General features: G+C 41.8%; 1 protein-coding gene across 4 annotated transcripts in view; it reads left to right on the forward strand.

Moving 5' to 3' along the window:
• ATG4A (autophagy related 4A cysteine peptidase) overlaps positions 1 to 18,191 on the forward strand; it is a 78,296-nt gene that overhangs the window by 35,396 nt on the left and 24,709 nt on the right. For 3 of the 4 annotated variants that reach the window (XM_068962098.1, XM_068962099.1, XM_068962100.1), the window contains exons 2-6: positions 9,296 to 9,406; positions 12,305 to 12,376; positions 14,672 to 14,770; positions 17,433 to 17,534; positions 17,959 to 18,031. In XM_068962098.1, the coding sequence (XP_068818199.1) occupies positions 9,296 to 9,406; positions 12,305 to 12,376; positions 14,672 to 14,770; positions 17,433 to 17,534; positions 17,959 to 18,031 (457 nt within the window). The remainder of the gene's footprint in view (positions 1 to 9,295; positions 9,407 to 12,304; positions 12,377 to 14,671; positions 14,771 to 17,432; positions 17,535 to 17,958; positions 18,032 to 18,191) is intronic. The other variant, XM_068962102.1, reaches the window with a different exon arrangement.

Here is an 18,191-nt window from a genome sequence, read left to right on the forward strand (position 1 = left end):
TTTTAGTTTTAAAATTTATTCATTTTTAGTTGGAGGATAATTACAATATTGTATTGATTTCTGCCATACATCAACATGAATCAGTCATAGGTACACATGTGTCCCCTCCCTCTTGAACTCTCCTCCTACCTCCCACTCCATCCCACTCCTCTAGGTTGTCACAGAGCACTTGGCTTGAGCTCTCTGCATCACACAGCAAGTTCCCACTGGCTGGGAAGCTCAGGGTCTTAAGCACTGGACTGCCAGGGAAGTCCTGAGGCTCAGATTTGATGTTACCTTTTCAAGATTGTTGAAGGTCCTTTCATCCCCAAATTAATCATTTGTTGCCTTCCACATCACTTTCCTTTTTTAAATTGAAATGTAGTCCATTTATAATATTAGTTTCAGGTATACAGCACTGTGATTCAATATTTTTAGAGCTTATACTCTATTAAAAGCTACTGCAAGATGATAGCTATAATTTCCTTTGCTATATGGAATATATACTTGTTGCTTCACTATCTTATACATAGTAGTTTTTATCTCTGAATCCCATACCCCTAATTTGCCCTTCTCCTCTTCTCTCTCCCCTTTGGTAACCATTAATTTGTTTTCTATTTGTAAGTCTGTTTCTGTTTTACATATATTATTTGCATTATTATTTTTTATATTGCACATATAAGTGATATCATACTGCATTTGTATTGATCTCACTTATTTCACTAAACATAATATTTTCTAGGTCTATCCATGTTGCTGCAAATGGCAGTATTTCATCCTTTTTATGACCAAGTAGTATTCCATTGTGTGTGTGTATATATATATATCACATCTTCTTCATCTATTCAGCTGTTGATGGGTTCTTGGGTTGCTTCCATATCGTGGCTATTGTACCTAGTGCTGCAATGAACTTTGGGGTGTATGTATCTTTTTGAATTAGTGTTTGCATTTTTTTCTGAGTATATTATCAGGAGTAGAATTGCTGGGTCTTGTGGTAGTTCTGGTTTTAATTTATTGAGGAACCTCCATACTGTTCTCCATAGTAGCTGCACAAAGTTGCCTTCCCACCAGCAGTGTACACAGGTTCTCTTTTCTTCACATTGTTTCCAACATTTGTTATTTGTAGGCTTTTCGATGATAGCCATTCTGACAGGTGTGAGATCCTATCTCCTTGTTACTTTGATTTGCATTTCTCTGATAATTAGTGATGTTGAGTATCTTTTCATATAGCTGCTAGCCATCTGTATGTCTTCTTTGGAAAAAAGTCTATTCAGGTCTGCTCATTTTAAAATCATTTAAAATCAGTTTTTACCATTTTTTAATCATTTTGTGTTTTTGATGTCATATCATAGTCTACATCTTCAATATTATCCCGTTACTGTTTATTGTAGTTATAATTGCTTATACAATTTTTTTGTCTTTTAATTTACATACTGGCTTATTTAAGTGTTTGACCCCAGTCCCTGCTACATATTTGCCTTTCCTAGTGGGATTTTCCCTTTACTATAGATTCCTACTACTTTTCCATTTAGAAAAGACCCTCCAGCTTTTCTTTTATTGTGCATTTAGTATTGAGGAACTCTTTTAATTTTTATCTGAGAAGTTCTTTATTTCTCCTTCTAAATGATAAGTTTGCTGGGTAGATTGTCCTAAGTTGCAAGTTTTTACCTTTTAGCACTTTAAATATATCATGTCACTCCTTTCTGGCCTGCAAGGTTTCTGCAGAGAAATCAGCTAATAGCCTTATGGAGGTTGCCTTGCAAATGACTTTTTTCTCCTGCTGTCTTTAGAATCCTGTCTTTATCATTCACTTTTGCCATTTTAATTATGATATGTATTGGTGTGGGTCTGTTTATCTTATTTGAGATCCTGTGTGATTCCTATACCTGTATATCTGTTTCCTTCTTCAGGTTTGGGAGTTTTCAGGCATAATTTCTTCAAATACATTTTTGATCTTCCTTTCTCTCTCTTCTCCTTCTGGAACCCATATAATGGAAATGTTTGGATGCTTAATGTTGTCCCAGGAATATCTTCAGTTGCTTTATTATTTTTTAAAATTTGCTTTTCTTACTGCTGTTCGGATTGTGTGGTTTCCATTTTTCTGACTTCTAGATCACTTACGTGTTCCTCTGTATTACTTTGTCTGCTATTCATTCCTTCTAGTGTGTCTTTTATTTCAGCTATTGAATTATTCATTTCTGACTGGGTCTTTTTTTTATATTTTCTAGTTCCTTGCTGAAATGTTCTCTGATTACATCAATTGTTTTCCCTAATTCAGTTAACATTTTTATTATCAATGTTTTGAATTCTTTATCTCGTAATTTTTTTATTTCTGTTTTTTAAATCTCTTTTCTTTCTGTTTCATTATTTTTTAGGGATTTTCTCTTGCTCTTTCAATTGAGAGTAGTTACTCTGCCTTTTCATTTTGCTTGACTTTCTTGCCTCTATGAGTTGAGGTGAAACAGTTGTCTATTGCAGTCTTGAAAGTGTATTTTTCAGTGGAACCGTCTCTATACTTTGTGTGCCCAGTGTGTTTGGTGTGAGAGCTGGATTTGATGTGAACACAAGTCCTTCCTGGTGGAACCATCTCTATACAGAGTGTGTGTGCTCAGTGCCTTTGGTGGGAGAGCTGGATTTGATGTGAACACAAATCCCATCTTTGCTCAGTGCACTGGCCACTATCACCTTGGTAATGGGTGTGGCTGGAGACAGAGCAGCTAGAGCCGGTGGTGAGTGTGAGATGGGACTTCCTCTCTGCTCAGTGGCTGTCACCACCCTCTCAGGGGTGGGGCCTGAGCTGACTGTTTTTCTCTCCTCCTCACACTAGGACCTTTGCCCCAGAGAAGGGGAATGCTAAAGCAAGTGGGGCCCCATGTGCTGACTGCCTGTATAGATGTCCACAGCTTCACTCAGACATAGCTTCAGGTGCAGATCCCCTTTGTCCCTCGCAGCCTTCACCACCCCTCCCCTGTCATGGAACCTCTCTACAGGAAAGACGGCGCCTGTGTGAACTCTCTGCATCTGTTGGGAGGTCAGCTGTGGTGCAGAGGCTTCTGTCAGACATCTGGGGGGTTCTGAGACACTGCTTCAGTAAGAGTTAAGAAAGTTCCGCTCAGACCTCTGTGTCCCATGGTTGAATCTTTTCCTCTGTCGTGGGCACCCCAGATCCAGTTCAGCACTTTGGCATGGGTTGAGCAGGACCAGAGTATTCACTGGTCTCAGGCTGGTGGGCATGGCAAAGTGGTCACAGGAAACCCAGAGCTGCTAAGGCAGACCTCTCTCTGCCTTGCCTCAGGGGCAGTTCTCCTTTGTCTCTCACAGCTGATCACTGTTCCCAGCCTCAGCTGTTCCTGCCCTGTTGTAGGACTGCTCCATATGGCGGGTGGGGCCCTTGTGATCCCTCTGTGTGTAGCAGGGTTGGGGGGCGAGCCGTGGTGGGGTGGCTGCCATCTGAGATGTTTGAGTAGGTGTCAGCAGTGGCCATTGCTGCCCCACTCAGGCATTACCCTGGGACTTGGTCACCTCTGTGTCCAATGGTCAAGTCTTTTCCCTGGTCATGGCTTCCCCAGATCCAGTTGCTGTGCCATGACACAGAATAGACAGGATGGGAGTGTCGCTTGGTACTTTGGGCTGGGGTGCATGGCTAGCTGGTTGTTGGAAACCCAGAGGTCTCAGAGCAAATCTTTCTCTGCCCTGCCTCAAAGACAGCCAATGCATACCCTCCTCATGAGTAGAGTCCAGTCCTCTGGCCAGCCAAGGGGGCTTGTCTCCTCTACATAGGACCCTAGGTCTGGGACACCCAGTCTGTGGCTTGACCTGATCACACCCCACCTATGAAACCTCCCTTTTCTTCTGATTCCCCTCACAGGGGCACAGGTCTTGACCTGATTACTTTTCTTCCCTTCCTACTGAATTATGTGTGGATTGTTCTTACAACCTTGGTTGTACAGGAGTGCTTCTGCCAGTTTCCAGTTAGTTTCAATGAGAATTGTTCCACGTGTAGGTATATTTTAGATGCATTTGTAGCAGGAGGTAGGCTCCACTTCTTACTCCACCATCTTGATCTCTTCTCTCCCACTTTCCTTTCTTATAGTACTTATTGTTGTTTGTTTGCAGACCTATCCTCTCTACTAGATTAAATGCTTTGGACGATGGAGGCTACATCTCAGTGATGTCTTTCCCATTGTGCTTAGCATATAGTATGCATGTGTGTGCTAAGTTGCTTCAGTTGTGTCTGACTCTTTGCAACCCTATGCCCACCAGGCTCCTCTGTCCATGGGATTCTCCAGGCTAGAATACTGGAGTGGGTTGCCATGCCCTCCTCCAGGGGATCTTCCCAACCCAGGGATCGAACCCACACCTCTTAGGTCTCTTGCATTGGCAGGTGGGTTCTTTACCACTAGCACCACCTGGGAAGCCCCCTTAGCACATAGTAGGTACTCTGTAAAAGTTTATGGAATGAGTATATTAATTTATATTCAGCCCTTACCATACCTTATGTGAAGAGTTGACTCATTGGAAAAGACTCTGATGCTGGGAGGGATTGGGGGCAGGAGGAGAAGGGGACGACAGAGGATGAGATGGCTGGTTGGCATCACCGACTCGATGGACATGAGTTTGAGTGAACTCCAGGAGTTGGTGATGGACAGGGAGGCCTGGCGTGCTGCGATTCATGGGGTCGCAAAGAGTCGGACACGACTGAGTGACTGAACTGAACTGAACTTACCATACCTGTCTCCTGTGACCATTTTCTTATGATTTTGAAGGTGTGACCTGAAAATATGTTGAATGTGAGTATATTAAACTAGTAAATATACCAAAAAGGAAACAGACTGACAGAGAAAAAGTGAGTGGTTACTAGTGGGGAGAGAGATGTGGGAAGGGGAAGATAAGGGTAATGGGTTAAGAGGCACAAGGTACAGGAAGGAAAGTCACTCAGTCGTGTCCGACTCTTTGCAGCCCCATGGACTGTAGTGTACCAGGCTCCTCTGTCCATGGGATTTTCCAGGCAATAGTACTGGAGTGGATTGCCGTTTCCTTCTCCAGCGGCTCTTCCTGACCCAGGGATCGGACCCGGGTCTCCTGCATTGTAGACAGATGCTTTACCGTCTGAGCCATGTAATAAGCTACAAGTACATATAATACAGAACAGGGAACATAGTCACTATTTTACAATAACTATAAATGGTATGGGGCTTCCCTGGTGACTCAGATGGTAAACATCCTGCCTGCAATGCAGGAGACCCAGGTTTGATCCCTGGATCGGGAAGATCCCCTGGAGGAGGAAATAGCAATCTACTCCAGTATTCTTGCTGGAGAATCTCATGGATAGAGGAGCCTGGCAGGCTACAGTCCATGGAGTCACGAAGAGTTGGACATGACTAAGCAACTAACACTTTCACTTTTTTTTTTTTTTCACAAGCAAGATACTCTGCGGTGTCTCAGGCTTTTTCTGGCCATGAGACTCTGTGACCTTTTGATTTCCCTTTAGAGTCTTTTTATTGTTTGTGGGGAACAAACCCCACAGAATCTAGGAGACTTGATGTACAAGTTTTGTTAAGTGCTATCAGAAAATCTGTTATTTAAAGTGATTTTTTTTTCATTTACTTGCCGTTTTACAAATTAACCCTTACAAATATAGTCAATCACTGGAAAGCACATTATTCAAGTAAGTCATCAGCAAAAATGGCAGAGTGAAGACTTCTGAAAATTCTGCCTATAATAGAAATGAAAAGAATTGGCAAAGACGATCAGAACCAACTTTTTGCAGCACTCTGGAAATTAACCAAAGGTTTGCACCAGTCTGTGGAATATTCATTTATTCATGAAAAATGACTGCCTTATAATAGTCAGCTTTGTGGCATTTTCACTTGTGCTATGCCCATCTTTTGCTCTCCAGCTTTTCAGTGGCCTTGAGAATTCACAGCTTGCAACCATAGGGAAAGCCAGCAACCTGGTAATCCCTGGACGATGCAGAACAGGTTTGAAACTCCTGTAAATCCTCATTTCTAGAGAGCTGTCATTATTTGATCTGTCTGGCAATTCCCCGGAAAACCCCACATGTAAAACTTTATTTGTCTTGACTTGGAGGTGCAGATAGCCTCCCCGTCTCTGGTTTGCGGGGGGGTGCTTTTCTGGAAAACTATTAGAGGCAACTGATTAACTTCACAGCTATTTTAGGAGTAGATAACCAAAAAGTTTGAAAGGTAAAGCTGAAGAATAATATATTTGTTGGCACTTTGAAAAGTTCAGGCATATTCTTGGGAACCTAGAGGACCACATGCCTGCTCAGGGATGTGTGCAGTCCCAAGGCTATGTGCATGCTCAGGAAAGACCTGAGCAGGCCCTCAGCTCTCACTCTGGCTGACCTTGGGCTCTGTATAAGCAGAAAGGGACGACTAAGGCAGAGTTAATCAACTGCCTGGCTGAGTGTTGAAAGCATGCCCTAGCATGTACACAGAGCGTCTTGGCCAAGACTGGGAGATGTTTCGGTTCCAGGAGCTTATGGAAATCTTTTTCTCAGTTATTATTTGACTACTAAGCTAATCCAGCAGAGACTTCAGTCTTTTTAATGATTATTAAAGTAGAATGGAACAGAGTGAAGCCTGTTGCCCATCAGACCTTATAGAAGCTGATTCTTGGTACACCAAGCTGTAATATTGGTAGCTCTGCCTGTATAGTTCCTATGTCTTTAAACAGGTTGAAAGGGCAAGGAGCTCATATAAGTCTGATGTCTTGTTTGTTAATTTTAAGGTAAGACAAAAGTAGTTTATGAACATTTTTTTCAGAAGGATTGCTGTTAGTGAGAAGTGGTTTGTTTGGAAATGCCATTTCGCTTCTGCACCTCAACCACAACCCAGTTGGCTTCATCTTTCTGAATTCTTGTGGAAGATCAAGGCCCCTTGCCTCCCCTAGACTCCCTTTTATACCCTCTCCTCACGTTATCGCTCTGTGCTTCTGTTAATCTCATCCTCTGGTCTGGCTTTCATCCCTGTAGTTTTCAACTCAGGCTGGTTATGGGCTGACGCACTGCGTTCTTGGAGTCCATTTTCTAGAGACTCTGGAAGAATAGAGACTGTAATTGCCCTGTTTCCTGGCCTGGGGGTGAGGGGTGTAAGAGCAAGAGGAAAATTCTTTGGCTATCATTTTGGTCAGAGCCATCTCAAATGAAGCATGTAGTTCTCACAGGCTGTAAGGGGCTGTACTAATTTGACCAGATAACTGGGCAGTGACTCACTGAGACAGGGTTGGCGATAGAGAATTTTTTTTTCAGCCAGTACTAAAAAAAGCCCAAGGCTTATATGCATACATGCTGTGCATTCATCCAATACCACCTTCCTCATCCCTACCAGGGGAATGCCAGAGAGGTTGCCCCTTTCCCACCCTTCTCTCAAATTGCTTATTTTCTGACTCTCCCCTCCCCTCTGCCCCCCTTTTCTAGGCTGCACTGGATGTTTGTTTTAACCTGATTTCTCTTGCCTGTGAGGGGTGGAGAATGGGGTGGGAAGGTACACAGTGTGATTTACGCCACCTCTGTCCACCACCTCCTGGGGATGGCCTGACCTGGATGATCATTTTTAGCCTGCTATTTCCTGAGCAGGGGCCAGGGGCTGCGGCCAGGGGCAGAAAGGCTAAGACTGTGACACAAGCTCCCTGGCAGATTTGGCAGTGATGAGTTTTCACTGGGGAATGAAATGGCTGTCTCATTTCTAACTTCTGTACATTGGAAATAGAGGCATGGCTGTGACCCTAATGATGAAAACATCTTGAGGAGAAAGGCTACCTAAATCCCTGAAAGACTGGACTTCTGTCAGATATTTCAAGGAGGGCAGTATCCCCGGGTAGTTGTGTTTCTAAAATTATAACTTCAAACAAATTATGACTTCAGTGTATACAAATTATACAAAGTATAACGTCAGCCTCCAACCGAGTAGTCTGTTTTCATGATCAGATAAGACTCATTTATTTATTTCTAGGAAAGACCATTTATTTCTATGAAAACAGCATGTTCCTGCCTTAGAAAACAAAGCCAGAAGAAAGCAATTTGTCCTTTCAAGTGAGCTAAACACATCCCGCAATGATATTTTTTATAGGAAACTATTCCCTTGGCGCTCTTAGGGGCTGATCTGGGAGAGCCCTTGCACCTACTGGTAGCGGCACAAAATGGCCCCTACTGGCTCTGAGCTCCCCTCCCTGTAGGGTCTGGGAGCCTCCAATTGCTGAGATGATAAGATGTGTGCTCGGTTGTCTCAGCTTTGAACTTGAAATATGATTTGTCATTGAAACAGCACCATAAACTATGAAATATACTAACAATTTCATTTTTCTGCTTATAGGTTAAGATAGATTTTTCTGGGCTGGCTTGGAAACTTACTTACCACCTATGATATTCTTTCTCTCAGAAAATTACTGGTTTGGCCAAAAAGTTTGTTCAGGTTTTCCCATAACCTCACATGGAAAAATCTGAATGAACTTGTTGGCCGACTCAGTACTTAAAGGAAACTTGTGATAAGGTCCTTCCCTTCACAAGTCAATCTTGAGTCTTTTAGCAGATCCTTTCCCCGCAGGCAGTACAGAAGTGAATTTTAACTCATCCCACATTACCTGGACATAGGTTCTGAGAGTGTGGCCTTTGAACTTATGAGATTTAATTGTATTTTGTTCAGTTCCTGTCTGTTGAGAGATAACCATGGTCATTTGTGAATCCCAAGAACAAGTTCTATTTATCAGTTGCTTCAAGATTCTTCTTTGTAGCAGTTGTAAGTGAATAAAACACTAAATTACTGATAAAACATCTGGACTTCCAGCTAAAATATTACATTTTCAGAGTTGTATATATAGTGTTTCAGGCTTGTCATAGCCCCCTTCTAAGCCACCGGCTGCTAGAAACCTCACATTAGTCCCTGGGGTCTGATTAGACATGGAAAGACGTCAGGTATGCAGGTACTATTGTGTCACCGTGTACTACACTCACACTAAGACAAGCTAGAAAGTGGCTGTTTACAAAGAAAGCCCCATTAGAACAAAATGTTTGATGTAATTGTGACCAAAACATCATTCAGAGATGGTGCCAAATGGGACCATGAGAAAAAGAAGGTCTAAACAGGTGGTCGAAGGAAATCCCTCTCTTAAAAGATTTTGAGGCCCCATAAGTGTCTTTGTTTCTCAAGCAGGAGGATTTGCTTCCATTAGATTCCAGTGGTGAATCTAAAAAAAAAAAACAACAATTTTTACCTTCAAGACAAAGGTAATAATTAATAAATCATAGAAGCAAGTCCCCTCTATTACATTTTGCTTAAGTTTCTTTCCTTTTCAGTTTTATCCAAGTATGAAAACCAGATTACTATATTTGCTGACTACCTAGAAGAGTTTCCAGATACAGATGAGCTGGTATGGATCTTGGGAAAACAGCATCTTCTTAAAACAGGTAAGGTTTGGTTGCATTTGTCTGTGAGAACCCAAATGAGATGGGTGCCCGAGGTTGAAGTCCTACCCTGTTTTCCTTCTTGGGTTGATAAGGGGTTAATGCTACTGCTAGGCAGATTTACTTTACAGCTGGAGGAGTTTAAGCCTCTGGCCCCTTTCTTGCATGCAGAGACTCTTCTGAGGCCCTAGCAGTGTGTTCACATGATCATAGGTATTTGTACAATTTGAAAAGGTCATATTTTTTTTCTTAAAGGAGAACACCCCAATTCTATAAGCCTCGGGTTTCAAAAAACATGGACCAGCTCTGGATATTACTAACCAGTATCTAGTCTTTGATGACTACATACTTCTCATTCCTCTCATGTCCTGATGAAAAACCCTGCCACCCAAGGGACTTCTAAACAGCCCATGGCTGTCACAAACAGTCTCAGATACTGAGAAGTCTTATCGTTTTAGAGCTTTTGCTGACTGTGGTGCTATCTCAGTTTATTCTGATTTTGTACAGAACTTTTAGCCACTGCAGCTAGATGGAAAGGAGGCTTGGCTTTCTCTTCCTTACCATTACATTCTTATAGATTGAGAAAGACCTTTTAACCTAAAAGTGCTAACAACCCCACACACAGATAAAACCTGAACTTGGAAAGAGGCAGCTCTGAGTTTTGTGTCTGAAGAGAGATCCTCTTTGGAGGTCCTAGCATGGAGGGAGGGACAGGAAGAAGCTGACCAAAAGGCAAGAGAGGGGGCCTCCCTGGTGGCTCAGTGGTAGGGAGTCCACCTGCCAATGTAGGAGACATGGGTTCCATCCGAGATCCAGGAAGATCCCACATGCTGCAGAGCAACTAAGCTTGTGCACCCCAGCCACTGAGCCTGTGCGCTGCAGTCTGGAAGCCACAACTACTGAAGCCAGCGTGCCCTGGAGCCCGTGGTCTGCAGCAAGAGAAAGAGCCTGCACACTCCGCCTAGAGTGTAGCCCCGCTCACTGCAACTAGAGAAGAGCCCACGCGGCAACGAAGACCCAGCACAGCCAAAAAGAAATACATAAATAAAGGGCAAGAGAAGAAGTTAGCATCTGCTAATTCCATTTGAGTCTGGCTTCATCCTTTTGACTGGAAAATCCTGAATAGTGGATAGCACCTGGTGCTAACAATGAGGAGACCTTTTGTATTCAGACTCTTCTACCTCGGATAAGTCACCTTCTGGATCTTAACTCCTTTTGCCAGTAATTAACAGGAGAGGGACTGCAGGTGATCTCTTCTAGTTGTGCATTTCCCGACAACAGGGATCCCCAAGTTGCCAAATATGCCCAGTTTCAAATGTTAAGTTGGAAAAGCCCTTTCAAGGTGAAACTCTTACTAAAGTCTAGGGCTTCCCTGGTGGTCCAGTGGTTAAGAATCCGCCTGCCAATGCAGGGGACACGGGTTTCACCCCTGGTCCAGGAAGATCCCACATGCCACAGAGCAGCTAAGCCCGTGCACCCTAGAGCTCACAGGCCACAATCACTGAGCTCACGTGCTTAGAGCCTATGCTTCACAACAAGAGAGGCCACTGAGAAGCCCACGCACAACAATGAAGAGTAGCCCCCACTTGCCACAGCTAGAGAAAGCCTACACAGAACACTGAAGACCCACCGTAGCCAGGAAATAAATAAATCTTTACAAAATGCCTATACAACTTTCCCCAGCCTTTCTAGTATATAGGCAAGCCAGAAGACATAGAGAATATCAGGGGAAGGAGTGAGGGGCATGAGCATTTGTGACAAGGGGATAAAATAATAGCTAACATCTACCTCAGGTTTATTGTGTACTGTACCGTGTAAGCTACTGCCTTCCATGTAGTGTTATCTTGTTGAATACTCATCTCTCTGTGAAGTGGGTGCAATTCTTCTCCCCATTATATAGATGAGGAAACTGAAGCTCAGAGAAGTTAAGTAACAAGGCCACACAGTTGGTAAGGAGCAGAATCAGGGCTCAAACCCAGGCAGAGCATGACTCCAGAGGTCTTACTCTTGACCATTTTACATCTGCTTCCCATACTGTGCTAGGCGCTGGCGACATGAAGGGGAAGACAAATCCAGACAGCTCAGCTTTCTGATTTGTTCAAAGGAAAGGCAGAAGAGAAAATAGAGACTATTGGTTAACACTGAATTGCCTTTTCTTGTTTTAAAGTGCAATGACTATAAATTCTGTACAGAATTATGAAGATAGATGTGTTTTGAGAAGGAGGAGAAAGAAGACTAAGACAGAAGCACACCTAAGTACAGATGGGCATGTGGAAGCCATATTTGTGGCCACTGAAGTAAATTTACGCTGTAAAATATATACAGGAAAGCATGCTTTGAAAAAAAAATTACAAAAGCATTTGTGATGTTATATCACCATTTAGATTATTAGAAATGCCAGTGCACTAATTTCTTACACACTTAATTTGCTTAGCAGGGACATCTTTTTAGTTAAAGATTTATGTGCACACACAAATGCCAACAACCTATCCCTCGTTTTAGGTAACAGACCATGGATGCTGATGAGAGATCCAGCCAACTATCAGGCAGGGGCTGACTGCCTTGTCATTAGGTTGCCCAAGATCCTTGCTGTTCCTGGTCCGTGTCTTTTGGCCATGTGATCTCAGTGTTAAGTACCTGCTGGGGCTATGGAGCTCAGTGAGGAGATAGGAGCCACTCAGCATCATTGTAGCCAGTAGCTCTGGTCAAAATATAGGCGGGAGGAAATACTGAAATTATTTGGCTAAAATGAGATTAGATTTCTTATGAATTTCCCTTAACCTCATAACAATGGAAATGACTGGTTATTTGAAATTTAGTTTGCCCCTGGCTCAGAAATCAAAGACAGATATCTTTAGATGGGATACGGTGATTTAATTTTAATTTCACATTTAATTACAGAAAAATCTAAGCTGTTGTCTGATATAAGTGCTCGTCTATGGTTTACATACAGGAGGAAATTTTCACCAATTGGTAGGTATATCATTTGTTATACTGTGCTTTCTTCCTTATAGATAGCTTTCCTGAGGTTATCAGTGATATCATGGAAACCTCAGAATTAACAGTTCACTATGGTGAAGAATTTAATTTGGGGGAGTAGTTGATTAAGTCTTATGCTTCATACAGAAGTTTCGTTGCCAATGTGCCTCAGCATGTATGGTTCCATGGTGTTAATGTGTAATGCCGGTTTACTTTTGAGCCCACCTCCAAGTGTTTGGGCACTAGAGATATTGTTCTAAGTCTAAGAGCAACGAAACAGTCACACTTTTAACTTGATACAATCCACTGCTTTATGGAGTTATTTGATTATTAAAGATGACTGTACCTTGAAGGAAAGAAAATAATTCTCTTGCTTTTTTTTTTCTTCCTATGATATGAAAACACTTTGCCACTGAGAAATGAATTATAGTGGATATCCTTGGCAATTAAGAATACCAGCTGCTATCTAGAAAAAAGGACAGTTTAACGAGCTAAGTAAATAGTATCCCTCCAGAGAAAATTTGTAAATGTTTGCAAACAGGGTTACTTCTTTCTAATCTTGTGGTCCTATAGAAAAGGATCACCAAACTCAGTTGGTGGAAGCTATTCTCCTAGAGGAAACCTGTCTGACTGATTTTGTTTTGGTACTGGACCTAATTGGAGTGAAATCTATCTTTCTGATAAGTGTGAAAAATGAAGTTCACAGAGACTTTTTTTTTTTTTTGCTCTCCATAGGAAGTACCTGAGTAAAATATACAAAAGAACAATCTTTACTACTCTAATTCTAAACTGTTAATTTTTTCTGGATGAAGAGATCTTTGCAAGATTTGAAAACATTTGCAATTCAACTCTGACAATGTTTTGAAAGAGATGATCCCTTCTTTATGTGGGCTTCATTGCCTATTTCCATACTAATCTGGCCTATAATCCCACCATTAGCAAGAGCCAACGGACTCCACTTCCAGCTGACAAGTTGGCTCAACTCTCCTCATTTTGCTGTAGCAACTCTCCTTCAGTCCCCACAACAAAAGGAAAGGAACAGCCATCTTGGACCACTTGTCTTACATGGTTGATGATGTCATTTACGGTTAGTCTTGTGAGACCATGCTTATAGCATACTTTTCCACTTCTGTGTTGGGAGAGGAAGCAATGAAAGCATAATGTCTCCTCTGCCATCCAAGTTGTCTCACTTCAAAGTACTTTGAAAAAGGATATTGAGCGCTGCCCCCCCCACCCCGTGCCCGGCCACATATATAGGATTTTTGTTACATTAAGTGTTCTTCAAAAAGAACCTGTTGTCTTATTAATTGGTTTTGTACCTTTTAAAAATATAGTATATTTCTAATTTATTAATAGTATTTTATATTAGGGCTTCCCTGGTGGCTCAGTGGTAAAGAATCCACCTGCCAATGCAGGAGACATGGGTTCAATTCCTGGGTCAGGAGGATCCCCTGGAGGAGGAAATAGCTGCTCACTCCAGTATTCTTGCCGGGATAATCCCATGGACAGAGGAGCCTGGTGGGCCCCAGTCCATGGGGTTGCAAAGAGTCCACTTAGAGACTAAACAACATTATGACCATACTCATTATACCAAATATTTACATCATCTTGAATGGGTGGTAGAATACTTTTATAGATACTCTCTCATATAATTCTTATAGTATCCATTGATAGTAGGCAGGGTATATGCTATTATCTCCAGTTTACAGATGAGACTTAGATTAGGTAACTAGAGACTGGTCTTCTGATGCCTAACCTAGGACTCTTTCCTCTATTTACATTCTCCTTACCATTCAGAGCTTCATAATGTATATTTAGAATGGTCAAGAGCTTTCCAGATTTCCTTGACCATACTGATGATCAACTTTGGTAGCATTTATTCTTTAAGTCAGATAAGATTGCCCTCCTCTGGAATTGAGCTGTGAAAAGCCAGATTTGGTCAGGCAGATGATGACATGTCATGGATTAAGTGTTGGTAGTCATACATGGTAGTCAGTCATCTACCAAAATTGAATGCATGCCTGGATATCTCTAAGCAGAAAACATACACAGCAGGTTTTGTTCATTTGTTTATTTTGCCTTAGGTCATAGAACCCGTTTTGGTTAACTCAGCTTTATCTTTGCAAGTTCTACCCTGTAACAAACCTTGTTGGATATCTGGCTTTATCTCTTGCCTCTCTATTCTGAGTATGTGTGCCTATCTATATTGTATGATTCTCCAATATGCTGATGTTTCAGGAAAGGGAAATTTAATGAACTCACATTCATTCTCATCCATTTTGCCAACAGGGGGAACAGGCCCTTCATCTGATGCTGGCTGGGGATGTATGCTACGCTGTGGACAGATGATGCTGGCTCAAGCCCTTATCTGCAGACACTTGGGAAGGGGTGAGTTAAATTTGTTCTGTCTCAGAGACCTCTGCAGTCACATTTACTGCTGATGGTTTAGCCTTGGTGCTAAAGGGAACAGAGCTGCAAGTCCTGAAGTGCTCTCTGTAAGCCCAAGTGGTGGGGCTGACAAGTCAACAAACCCTCTCATGAGAAGGAAACAGCTGGCATTTCCTTGTAACTCACTAAGCCAGAGAGTTATTTTCCTGGGACAGAACTGAACATTGAGTCAAGTGTATCATAGAGTTTCCATCTTCACTATTGTTCACGTGAGTTCTTAAACAGGTCAGATAACAAAAGGAGCCGGAAGAAGGGGTGGTGGTGAGCCTGTTTTTTTACCTCATTTAAAATATTTGTCTGGTGAAAGATGTCAGTAACCTAAGGGAAGTGCCTAATGAGGGAACCAGTGCTCTTTTGGTTTGGGTTCACTGATGAGGTCTACTTGATAATGAAGGAATCCTTAAATTAGCTTTCTCAGGAGGCTTTATTAAGAACTTCCCAACACAACATTGTAAAGCAACTATATTCCAATAAATTAATTTAAAAAATGAAAATAAAGTTTAAAAAAAGAAAAAGTATGTGAAGTGATAGATGTGTTAATTAAGTAGATTATGATAATCATTTCACAATGTATAGGTTTATTAAATTATCGCATCATATATCCTTTTAAGAATCATGCTGTTTAAGCTAAATATATTCAATTTTTATTTGTCAGTCATACTTCAATAAAGCTTACAAAATTTTTTAAATAATAAAGAGTACACACTATCTTAAAATTAGAACCTTCCAGTAATCATTGTTGGAACACTCGAGTCTTGCTTTCTTAAAACATATGCATACTTCCCGTGGGCTGACCTTGGTTAGATGCCAGTTCAGGAAGTTGGGTGAAAGTCTGGTTTGCCTTGGGGATGAGGGAATGAAAGGCCATCTTGGATGAGATTGGGCTGCTGAAATCTTCAGCTGTTACTCCTTGAGATTCAGAGGTACAACAACTGACTCCCTTTCCCTGACTGTACAACCTCACACATCCTCCTGCGGTTACCGGAGAAGACTGGAGAAGAGTCTGGGGAGGCTTTAGGGCTTCATGCCTTTTTTCAGGGTTTAGAATGTCCCGTGCCTGCATCCCCTGGGTAGTATCATAATTTCTGTTTAACAGATGTGGAAATTGAGGCTCAGGAAATAAGGTGACTTGCCCCAGGCTGAACAGCAAAAGTCATGGATTTGGGAATAGAATGCAGGTCTTCTGTCTCCTTGTCCAGTGATTTCTCTACTGTACACATACTTCTTGGAACAGATCCATTCTTACTGTTTTTACTTTCTCATTTATGAAACACTTCAAGATGATTCTTCTGGAAATGAATCTTGTGGAGAGCAAACTGGGGAGTTTTCCCCACAATCAGCAGTCTCAATTGTTTTAATGTAAAAGCAAGTAGCAGGAAGAATGTGGAAATAGATCTCATAGCTAAGATATTCAAATGAGAAGATGTGATTTTATAAAGTATTTTGGAGCATTTCCTTTTTGGTTATTTTGCAGTTGAGGTGGGGTATTAGTTGACTTATCACTGTCATCAGTAAATATTTAGTGGTACATACCAGCCAGCTAATCAGAATTTCCCCCAGAGTCAGACAGTTCAGTAGCTGGTGAAAAACAGTTGAATGCTGTTCACCCTCTGAAGACTGCTGGATATAAAGTTTAAACATTTGGTTTCAGAAATACAAAAGTAAAGAGAACCAAAGACTCTGGAGATAATGGCCTTTGCCTTCCAGTAGATTTCACTTGTGAATTCAAACACTTTCTAAAACCTCAGGAGAGAAATTTCTGTCTTGGAAGCCAACTAAGACTCAGAAATCTCTCCCATTAGACAGAGTTCCTAGAGCTGAGGGAATGGGAACAGTGTGTCCTGTCCACAGAGGTAACAATGAGAGTTTTTTCAGAGTTGTCCTCAGCAAGTCATAAGCAGCCCCTGTAGAACTGGGGGGCTGTGCCTGAGGCACAGATCAGATCTCTACAGGTGTAATTGTTTTAGTTTTGGTTATAAGGAAACCATCAACACCTGATAACAAAGGTATTTGTTTTTCCAAAGCTCAGTGTGGCCTTTTAAAAAGGCTGTGTAAAAAATGGCAGTGTGCATTTCTTTAAAAAAACCTTCTTATTTGCAAATTGTTTTTATTCCCCTGGAAATACTGGTGTGTCAGGATGGCACTTCCCCTCACCCTCCATGAGACTCTTGTCAGTGCTGCTGAAATATACAAACCAAAGCCACTGGTGTTTGTGTGGACGTGAGACACTACAGTGTCTGAATGAGACCTGGATATACTGCTGGGTTTTAAGGTGACATCCTGGTCACTGAGTAGCTGACCAGAAAGGGCTTGTATCCCTGTTTTCAAGTAATATTTATCCAACTCCAGCTCATGGGCAAAGTCAATTTCTTGGTCAACTTCTTGTCTTGTTTTTACTTTACACCCTCTGAGTCTCTGAAAGAAATCCGTTTCCAGATGTCTTGGTCATCAATATTAAAGATACTTGGGAATATTCTGACCTGATCGTTCCCACTTTCTAGATGTAATGCCTTTGTTTTCCTTCTAACCTTGTAGTCAGAGTAAGACTGCAGAGATAACAAATGGTTATAAACATGATTTTAACTCTTTTTTTCCTAAAAAGACTGGAACTGGGAGAAACAGAAAGAACAACCCAAAGAATACCAACGAATCCTACAGTGCTTCTTAGATAGAAAAGACTGTTGCTACTCTATCCATCAAATGGGTAAGGTCCCATGAGTAGTTTAAAGCCTGTCTTTCTGTTGCATAGTCCAATTAAAAGGAAAGAAACACTGAAATTCAGCTTACTTTGCCTGTACTTGCTTTTCTTTTTTTTTTTTTAATTTAAAATATTTTATTTCATGTGGGATCTTTCATTTTGGCACATGGAATCTTTTAGCTGTGGCATGTGAACTTAGTTGCATCAGTTCCCCAACTAGGGATTGAACCCAGGTCCCCTGCATTGGGAGCTCGGCATCTCAGCCCCTGGGGCACCAAGAAAATCCCTGTACTTGCTTTTCTTGTCCCCTGCTTTATATGTGGCTCCACTAAGTCATCTATCTGCTTAATTATTTATGCAGAAAATTAGGAATTTGTGGTTTGTTGGAAGACCTTTCGCTGACATGTTTATGTTTTCCACATGAAAACAGCACAGATGGGCGTAGGAGAAGGGAAATCAATTGGCGAATGGTTTGGACCAAATACAGTTGCACAGGTGTTGAAGTAAGTAAAAAGGTTGGGCGTGAGCCTTATTCTACTGTCTCCTATGCCTGCCTCCACCAGCTCAGTATCCCATCAACCAAGCGGTTCTTGCCATCCCAGTGAGCCACCAAACATCTGTACCCTTTTGCTCAAATACGTCTTTGAAGTGTGTAATGTGTGT

Source organism: Capricornis sumatraensis, chromosome X, assembly GCF_032405125.1.
Source record: "Capricornis sumatraensis isolate serow.1 chromosome X, serow.2, whole genome shotgun sequence".
Classification (NCBI taxonomy): domain Eukaryota; kingdom Metazoa; phylum Chordata; class Mammalia; order Artiodactyla; family Bovidae; genus Capricornis; species Capricornis sumatraensis.